This window comes from Pelodiscus sinensis, chromosome 31 (assembly GCF_052426305.1).
Source record: "Pelodiscus sinensis isolate ZL-2025 chromosome 31, ASM5242630v1, whole genome shotgun sequence".
Classification (NCBI taxonomy): Eukaryota; Metazoa; Chordata; order Testudines; family Trionychidae; genus Pelodiscus; species Pelodiscus sinensis.
Window position 1 is genome coordinate 14,106,332 of NC_143082.1, and position 9,026 is coordinate 14,115,357.

Sequence of the window (9,026 nt, forward strand, 5' to 3'; positions counted from 1 at the left end):
CTGCTCCAGCGTGGCTGGGAACCTGGCGCCGGCATGTTCGCAGGCCCACTAAACTGGCCTGGCTGGACGTAAATGGCTCGACGGGGGCTGGCACTAGGGCCGGGCAGGTGTCCAGCTGCGGAGGAAGGGGGGGCCCACAGCCCACCCCCATCTCAGCCCCACGGGTGAGCCAGTCAGTCGAGAGCAGGAAGGGGCAACGCCCGGCTGCCTCCACTCCAGGGGCCCTGTAACCTCGTCCCGAGTCCAGCAGCCGTCCGGGAGGGGCCCTCTCGGCCGCACCACTCAAACCCAAGACACTTTCAGGCACGCCGAGTAACAAAGCAGGCTGGGGTTGCCCCATCTGTCCCCCCTGCCTTCCCTTTATTGGGCTCTCCCCATGGTCAGAGCCGATAAAAAAAACCGGTGAAGTGTCAGAGGGGAATCATCATAAATATAAACGGTTGATCCCCTTCCCGGCCCCCCCCCCCCCCCGGGAGGCAGCTCCCACGTGTGCACCCAAGGATCCTGCGGTTCCCCGGCCACCGCCCTGGCAGTAAAAAAACCGCGCACAAATAGCACAAATAGTTCTTGTAGAAAAAGCCTGGCCCGGGTGTGGGGAGGGGAGGGGTCTGTAGTGCTGCGCTCAGCCCCCGCAGGCGGGGGAGAGGCGCCCCAGGAGGCTGGAATGTGATAAGGCAGCGGGTAGTTTGTAAACGTTTACAAAAGGAGAGTCAAAGTGTCCACGGGCCAGAGCCACCGGCCTCCGCCCAACACAAACTGACCTTAAACAGAGCGAGGCCGGCCGGGCCCACGCGCCCGCAGGGCAAGGGGGGGACGCCCCCAGGGCCTGGCACCCCCGGAGGAGGCGTCTCGCGCCCGGCTCCAGTCCGTCTCCGTGTGCGGGGCGTGGGCAGGGCCGGGGGCTGACGGCGAGGAGGGGGCGTGGCGGCAGGGGCAAGGTCTGCACCCTCCCGAGTCCTCTGGCGGGTCCCCACGCCGGGGGGCCCTGGGCGCTACCCATCCGCCGGGCCCCTGTCCTGGAGGTAAAGGTGATGCAGTGCACTGAAGGCCGAGATCCGCTGGTAGGGGTTAAAGGTCAGCATCTCCTAGGGGGGAGGAGAAAGGGTTAAATGGGACAGACCAGCTCCCTGCCCCCAGAGACTGGGGGGCTGCGTCTCCCCCGCTAAGGATCAGTCTGAGCCAACTGACTGTTCAGAGTGAAGGGCAAATGGATTAACAGGCCCCTGCGGCCCCCCCAGCTCTGCCAGTGCCCCCACTCCCTGGTCCCCCAGCCTCAGGATCCCCACCCCACCGCTCTGCCTCCCTCTGACCCACAGCCCCAGCCTCCCCATCCCACCGCTCTGCCTCCCTCTGACCCACAGCCCCGGGCTCCCCATCCCACCGCTCTGCCTCCCTCTGACCCACAGCCCCGGGCTCCCCATCCCACCGCTCTGCCTCCCTCTGACCCACAGCCCCGGGCTCCCCATCCCACCGCTCTGCCTCCCTGACCCACAGCCCCCTGGTCCCTCAGCCCCGGGCTCCCCATCCCACCGCTCTGCCTCCCTCCCTCCCTGCTCCCCACCCTACAGTTCTGCCTCCCTCTGACCCACAGCCCCCTGCTCACCCAGCCCCCAGGATCTCCACCCCACCACTCTGCCTCCCTCCCGACCCCCAGCCCGTCCCCTTAGCCCCAGCTGTGTCATTTCCAGAGCCTTGCCGTGCCAAGTCCCGTGTGCAGGTTTTGCGAGCAGGTCCCACCACCGAGAAGCTGGCTCCAGCCCGGGTTGGAGCCGCGGCTGCAGCCTGGAAACCAGGCCCTTGTTTCCCCAGCAGCTCTAGGGGCTGGGACTCAAAGCCCAGAGGGGCTCCAGAGGGCCCCCCCCTTCAATTCCCCACCTCAGTCGAAACGATGGCTGCCCCCCGACCTACCAGGAGAAGCTGCGCTCCCAGCTGCTCCAGCTCTGGCACAAACCTCTCCACGGGCTGCGGGGAGCGTGCCGTGAAGGCGCAGTGCGGCAGGGCCACGTCCAGGGGCCAGTCGTCCTCCGCCGGGAGCCCGATCATGCTGCAGGGCAGGGGAAAGAACAACTGAACCCCAGCTGGGATGGGGGCCCGGCGCCGGGCGCAAGAGAACCAGGACGGGGCTGCAGGCAGGGAGCGGGTTTGGCACATCAGCAGCCGGAGCAGGGGCCCGGAGCAAGGCAGGGGGAAGGTGTGAGGGACCCTGCCCGGGACGCGAGGGACTCGCCTGCCCTGCTCACTCCCACCAGGGTTTGGCCTCAGTCCTGTGGCTCCAGGGCTTTGAGCCCTTGTTTTAAAAACCAGGCACTTTGCTCTCGCATTGCCCATGGAGGCTCAGATTCTCCTCCCGACCCCGCTGAGCTCTCAGCCTCGCAGTCCCTGTGGCGGTGAGTTCCGCAGGTTAATACTGCATAGTGGGGGGGGGGGGGGTCCAAGGACTCCACCTTATCTGTGTCCTGGCTGAGCCCAGGCTCCCTGTCCTGACCCCCCATGCCCTGCCCAGCCTCACCCTCTCCAGACGTCCTTCACCCCAGAGCCTCTCCCGGCCCAGTACCGAACCCCTGGGGAGGCCAGGGCGGACGGCAGTCTCCCCCGCAATTCACAGCCTGGCAGCAGGATACATCCCACCCCGGCTCTGCCCCTCCAGCCTCGTCTGCTAGGAACCAAGGGGCCTGTTCCACCCCCGCGAAGGGAACCCGTGTTCCTGATTCTTCCCCGGGGAAGGCCCCGTCTGTCCCGCCCGTGCAGCTCCTGCACCAAGGGGGCCTGGGCCGTCCCAGCAGCCACCTCACCCGGGCCGAGCCTGGGCAGACCAAGCAGAGGCAGCTCCCAGCCCGCTGAGGCAAACCCCCCTTGACTAATGCGTGGACCCTGCTTGGCCACCCCGGGGTGAGGTGTGTGCCGGGGGGGGGTGTCACTCAAACCAGGCGGAGGCCGGACCCAGCTTGATCTTGGCGCAGGGCCGGGGGAGCAGGGGGGCGGTTACTGAATGTCCCGGAGACTTGGTAACTGGCTGAAGGGGCAGCCCCCCAGCTCTGCCTTACACCCCCAGCAGCAGCCCCGCCCCGCCCCATCAATCAGCAGCCTCCTCCTCCTCCCCAGCCCCTTTGGCTCCTCACTTCGCGCCTCATTGAAAAGCTGCTGGACCCAGTCCCCTCCCTCCCCTGAGAAACCCTGGGCCACCCCCGCCCCGCTGCCCCAGGGAACTTCAAAACTTACTCAAAAATCTTGCCCAGCTGGTCAGCCTCGGAGCTGCCGCAGAAGAGGGGCCTGCAGGGGAGAGAGGGGGGGCTGAGCCAAGCAGCGCCGGGCCTGGGGCACGCTCCCCACCCTGAGCCCTGCCCTGGCTCTGGGGCAGAACCGGAGCAGGTTCTCCTCCACAGCTCTGCGTGGCCCCCGTCCCCACCCCGAGGTGGCTGCACGGCCACGCTCCTGCCCCCCACCCCCTGCCGGCTGGGGCCAGAGACACCCAGCCTCCCCCCCCCCCCCCCCCCCGCATTTCCCAGGCTCAAAGGCCTCCGACAATGGCAGGCGTGGGCGCGGAGGGGCCCTTGTCGGAGGCTGGGGCCCAGCCCCCCTCCCCCAGCTGGGCCTGGCCAAGGACACCAGGCGGCAGTGTCCTTATCACACAACCCCCCACCCCTGGAGAGGCCCAGCGAGGAGCCCACAAGGAGGGGAGGGCAGGGCCCCTCCCCATTTATCAGCACACAGCGGAGCTGATAAACTGAGGGGGGGGTCGGCCCTGGCTCAGCCCTAATCAATTGTCTCCCAGCTGCCTAGCCAAGCCGAAGGGGAGGAGCCAGTGGGTGGGCCGGCCAGGCCATCCCAGTCCCCAGCAGGACCACGTTAGCCCAAGGCAGCGGGGCTGAATGGGCGGAGCAGAGGTCGCCGCCTGCCCACACCAACCCCTGGCATCAAGCCCTTTGGGGGGCTCAGTTACGTGGTGCTGGGGAGAGGCCCCTTTGGGTGGGAGGTGACACAGACGCCACCCCCTGCCACCTATGCCCACCCTGTGTCTGCAGGCCCCCCCGTGTCCCCCAGCCCCGCTCTGCGCCGCCCCCCCCCCGGACCCCCCGCCACTCACTTTCGCCGGAACATCTCGGCAAAGATGCAGCCGACGCTCCACATGTCCACGGGGGTGGCGTAGGTCGACTGGAGCAGCACTTCGGGGGCGCGGTACCACAAGGTAACCACCTGCACGGCACAGGCCCGTCACGGGGGCACCCTGAGCCCCTCCCATGGGGGGCGACCAGCCAAGAGGCTCGCCGGGGGGGCAGCCCCCGAGGCCACGTCCTGTGGCTCGCCAGACAGAGCCCAGCACAGCCCTGTGCCCCGGCAGGCCTGCTGCGGTTTAGGGCCCCCTTCCTTCAGGTCTCTCCAGAGCTAGTGGGAAGCACCAAGCTCCCAGTCCCCGCTGGGCAGGAAATGCCTGTAGGCCGACTGTCCCCCTCCCCCCGCCAGCCCCACTTCCTGCCCACGGCGCAGTGTTTACCCTACGGATTCCGCGCCTCCTCCCCCCACCCCGGTTGGGTCCCAGAGCCTGGCCGGCTGCCATGCCGGGTGGGGGCTGCCGGGGCCGGCAGCTGCCTCCGCCCACCGGGCACAGGGCGGGCTGCCGCGGTGCCCACTGGGAGAAGGGACCCGCCATGCAGTGACAGGGTAACCCCCAGAGCAGACCCAGGCTGGGCTCCCCCAGCGACCCAAGAGCTGGGATATAGAAGAGGGAACCCCCAGACCTCCCAGCAGGGCAGAGGTTAGCCCCCCCCCATCTCCGGCCCCCAGAGAAGTAGGAGCTGCTAGGCCAGCCCCCCCCACGTGCACACACACACTCAGAGCCCCCAGCCAAAGGCCTCAACAGCCCAGCCCCTCTGCCCGGAATCCCAGCACACCCCGCTCCCTCCAGCACTGGAAATGGGGGGGGGCGCCGTAGGATCCCACCCCCCACAGGCGGGGCCTTGTGGAAGCTGAAGGAGGGTCTCGCTGACGGCTCCGGGAAACGCTGGTGTCTGGGCGGCTCGAGTCCCAGGGAAATCCCCCACCTTGGAGCGGAGGGGGACCCAGTGGGACAGCGAGCGCGAAGAGCCAGCCAGGCCGGCCTGGGGGCAGGGCGGGGCAGGCACGTGGCCGCATGTTTTGCGCATCGGTGCGGAAGGCCCCCCCAGCCCTCCCTGGACACTGACTCCGCCACGTCTCCCCCCTCCCCGCAGAGGCTGCTGCCCCAGGGTGAGAGGCAGAATGCCCCGCCGGGCGCACACAGGCCGGAGCTGGGGGCTCACCACGGGGGTCAGGGCCATCTGGCAGCTGTAGATCCGGGCCAGGCCGAAGTCCGCCAGCTTCACTTGCCCGCTGCTGGTCACCAGGATGTTCTCCGGCTTCAGGTCGCGATGCACGATGCAATTCGAGTGCAGGAAGTCCAGGCCGCTCAGGAACTGGCGCATCAGCTCCTGGCCACGCGGGGTGGGGTGGGGGGGGGAATAGGGTCAGATTTGGGGCCACAGAACAGGAAGGGGCCTCGGGGGGGCAGAGTCCTCCCCGGCCACTGAGGCCAACCCTGTCGTGAGAGCCCCGCTCTCTGCAACATTCCCGGGGCGGGAGCCGTGGGGCAGGCCTCAGTTTCCCTCGTACCTTTATCTTCTCCGCTGGCAAGCCAGGGGCCGGCGCCTTGTCCAGATACGTCTTCAGGTCCTGGTCCACGTGCTCGAAGACCAGGGTCACCTTGGTCTCCCGCTCCGCCCGGGCGGTCGCGCACACGTCCATCAACCTGCCGGGCGGCAGAGCAGGGCGTTGGTGGGGACCGGGGGCCCGAGTGCGGAAGGGAGGGGCCAGGCAGGGAGCTGGCGCCCCCCCTCCCAGGAACCCCAAGATCTGGCTCGACAGAGGGACAGACCAGGGCCTGTCTAGAGGGATGGAACAGGGCTCAGGCCCCTCCTGCGTCCCAAGCTCGTGATGTGGGGCCAGACTTCCTGAGCCCCCAGCACCAAAGCCCAGAACAAGGGAGCTGCAGCCGATTGTGCAGCGGCAGACGCTGCAGCCAGGTAGCCCCACGGCGTTCCAGACTCAGCGGGCTAATTCAATCAGCCCGTCCCTGGCCCCACTAATCAGCACAGGACACCAGATCCTTCCCCCCCTGCGCCCCCCGAGGGGACTCCCAGCCAGGCTGGGCAATGTCTGTAGAGCTGGGGAGGGGGCGGGCTGTCTCGTGGGGTCGCTCAGGGCTGGGCCGGCAGAACGAGCCGGCCCCACAAGCTCCTCTGCGGGGGAGCCCTCGCGCCGGAGGCAACAGAGCCCCCCTCTCCGAGGAAAAGCCGGGGGCGGGAGGGGAGCGGCTGCACTAGGCCCACTCACCATAGGAAGCCACCAGGCAGCAGGACAACGCTTAAATAGCTCCTGCCAACCCCGATGCACCCCCTGCCTCCAGGCCCCCAAAGCACGCCCTCCCCAGCACTGTGCCCTGCCCCCACCCTCTGCCCCAAGGGCCCGCTGCTGAGGCTGGATTTTTAGCACCTCCCCTAAAATGGCTCTGTTTACCGCTGAGTGTCTAGTGGGGGGGCAGGATGGAGACCCCACCCACCAGCGACCTCCCCCCCCGCACCCCCGCGTCTGGAGAGCCGGCGTCAGACCCTCGGCGAGGTGGGACTGGCTGGCAGCGAGAGGCGCATGGAGCAGGCCCAAAGGCGGGGGCCAAGGCCGGGGAGGCTCCCAGCAGCTCTGGGGCCTCCCCCGCCCCCTCCGGCGCAGGCGGGCCCCTCGGAAGGGAGGGGACTGACATCCTCTGCCAGGGGAAACCCGCCAGCCAGCCCTCGCAGGGCCCAGCCTGGCCGCTCTCCCTCCCTGGTCCCGTCGCAGCCTGGCTGGCGGGGAAGGAAGCCGCATGTTTCCCAGAGCTGGAAAAAGGAGCAACAGGGATCGGCTCCTCCAGGAAGCCAGACCCCAGAGAGCAGGCCAGGGTGCTGTCCCGTGAACGGCGTCACAAGCAGGGCCCCCCCCCGCAGAGCTGGCCCCCCCTAGGCAGAGCTGGGCTCCTACACAGCCCCCCGGATCGAAGACCACCGTCCCCGCTCCCTCCCTCCCACTCTCACCCCCAAATCCCCTCTCCCATCCTACCCACCCCGAGGGAGCTCCCCATGGGATACTGGGCCCCCTTCTCGCACAGCCCAGCGGGAAGGGGGCGCTGGGTCCCCCAAAACGAACGCCCGTCAGTGCAAGCTAAGTGGCCCATGTGACCGGTCACCCCGTGCAAATTCCTCCCCCCCCCCCCCAGGTCTCTGCTGGCTCCCCGGCGGGCAGGGCGCCCCCAGCCCCTCACCGGACGATGTTGGGGTGGTCGAAGTGCTCCAGGCGCTTGAGCAGCGCCACCTCGCGCACGGTGGACAGCGGCAGCCCGTTCTCGTTGGTCTGCACCCGCACGTTCTTGAGGGCCACGAACTTGCCGCTCTGCAGGTCCCGGGCCTTGTAGACGGTGCCGTAGGCGCCGACGCCGATTTCTGCCACCGGCTCGTACTGCGCCCGCATCTCCTTCGCCATCCTGGCACCGCGCCGGCTGCAGGGGGAAAGGGCGGCGGGTTAGGCAGGCGCCGGCGGAGGGGGAAGGGACGACCCAGGGGTCCCCCTGCACCCCACGGCCAGACCCCCCCACTCAGACACCGCAGGGGGCTCAGGATAAAGGGGGGCCCTTCCACCGCGCCCCCCAACGCTCCCCCCCCCGGCTCCCGCTCCAGCAGGCCGAGCCCGGGGGGACCCCACAAACGCCCAGCGCCCCACGACCTCCACGCCGCCCCCGGCAGCAGCGACCACGGCCCCGCCCCCCGGGGCGACCCTACAATAACAGCCCCCCCCACCTGGCCACGCGGGCGCAGGTCCAGCCCCGCCGGGCGGGGGGGGGGGCTCGGGGAGCAAAGGGCCCCCCCACCACGTGCCGAGGGGGAGGGGACGAGGCGGGGCGGCCCCGGGGATCCCAGGGGAGACCCCCCCCGCGTGCACTGGGGGGGTTCGGGGGGGTCTCGGGGGCGGGGCTCGGGGCGGGGGAGCTGTGGGGGGGGGGGGCCGCGCGGACTCACCCCGAGGCGGCAGCGCAGCGTCGGGGCCGGGGCCGCGGGTGTCGGCGGCGGGGCCCGGGCGGGGGCGGGGCCGGAGGACCGGAACCAGCGAGACGGGCCGGCCGGAAGGGCCCTGGGGAAGCCCCCCCCCGGCCCCTCCCCCTCGCTCCCGGGGGGGGGAGAGTCCTGGCTGGGGGGGGTCCCCTGGCTGGGGGGGAGGGTCCCTAACTGGGGGGTGCCCCTAGAGGGGGGGGTCCCTTGGCTGGGGGGTCCCCTGGCTCGGGGGGGGTGGAGGCTGAGCCCCCCCCCTGCTGGGCCCGGGTAACGGCCCTACTACTGCTGCCAGCTGGGCTCTGTCCATCAAGGGGCCACCCCCCCCCGCGCAGCCCCCTCCCTGGGGCCTGGGGGGGGCAGGGTCCGACTCGCCCGTGGGGCCTGAGCTCGGTCTGAAGGGGCCCAGCCTGCCCCCCCCCCCAGGCCTGCTGTGGGCAGCTCGGAGGTGCTTCCGCCCCCCCATCTCACTGGTCCCCAAGGCAGCAGCAAAACCCTCCTGGGGACCGGCCTGTCTGGTGTAACCTCCCCCTCCCCCTCCCCGGGCTTGAACCCTGACCCCTCGGCTCGGGGACACGGACCGCCGCATTGCCGGCAGCAATAGTGAACTGTTATCCTCTGGGGGCGCCCGCCGCCTGGAAGAGAGGACAGATTGCCGTAGCCCCTGGGAATCCCAGTCATGGATCTCCACTGGGCTGGACACACACGCGCGGGCTACGCCCGGTGCCAGCCTCTGGCATCGCAAGCAGGCGTCGCTCGGCCCTGCTGCCTTGGGGCGGGAGGGGGGCAGACTTTGCTTCCTTCTCTCAGCCTCTTGGGAGCCACAAATTCCTTTGCCACCTGGACCCGTCGCTGCCTGGTCGTCTTTCCTTCTGGGCCATCCCGGCTCCGGGATTCAGTCAGCAGATCTCCTGTGCTACTTCACTTAACATAAGAACA

At 69.6% G+C, this 9,026-nt stretch overlaps 1 protein-coding gene across 1 annotated transcript; it reads right to left on the bottom strand.

Moving 5' to 3' along the window:
* Window positions 1-313: 313 nt before the first annotated feature.
* On the bottom strand, window positions 314-8,203 carry CDK4 (cyclin dependent kinase 4). Its single transcript, XM_075901730.2, has 8 exons — window positions 8,058-8,203; window positions 7,307-7,540; window positions 5,626-5,761; window positions 5,277-5,444; window positions 4,085-4,194; window positions 3,220-3,270; window positions 1,909-2,044; window positions 314-1,085 (listed from the first exon to the last, which is right to left on the bottom strand). Exons 2-8 carry the CDS (start codon window positions 7,522-7,524, stop codon window positions 993-995), a joined length of 912 nt encoding a protein of 303 aa, XP_075757845.1. The 5' UTR covers window positions 7,525-7,540; window positions 8,058-8,203; the 3' UTR covers window positions 314-992.
* Window positions 8,204-9,026: the final 823 nt, after the last annotated feature.

What these genes read in the sequence shown, in the direction of transcription:
- CDK4 (XM_075901730.2), bottom strand. Translation starts at nt 7,524, where the DNA reads ATGGCGAAGGAGATGCGGGCGCAGTACGAGCCGGTGGCAGAAATCGGC. An exon ending in AGATGGCCCTGACCCCCGTG is followed by an intron (nt 4,195 to 5,276) that starts GTGAGCCCCCAG and finishes TGTGCCGTGCAG; the next exon opens with GTGGTTACCTTGTGGTACCG. An exon ending in CAGCTGGGCAAGATTTTTGA is followed by an intron (nt 2,045 to 3,219) that starts GTAAGTTTTGAA and finishes CCTGCCCTGCAG; the next exon opens with CATGATCGGGCTCCCGGCGG.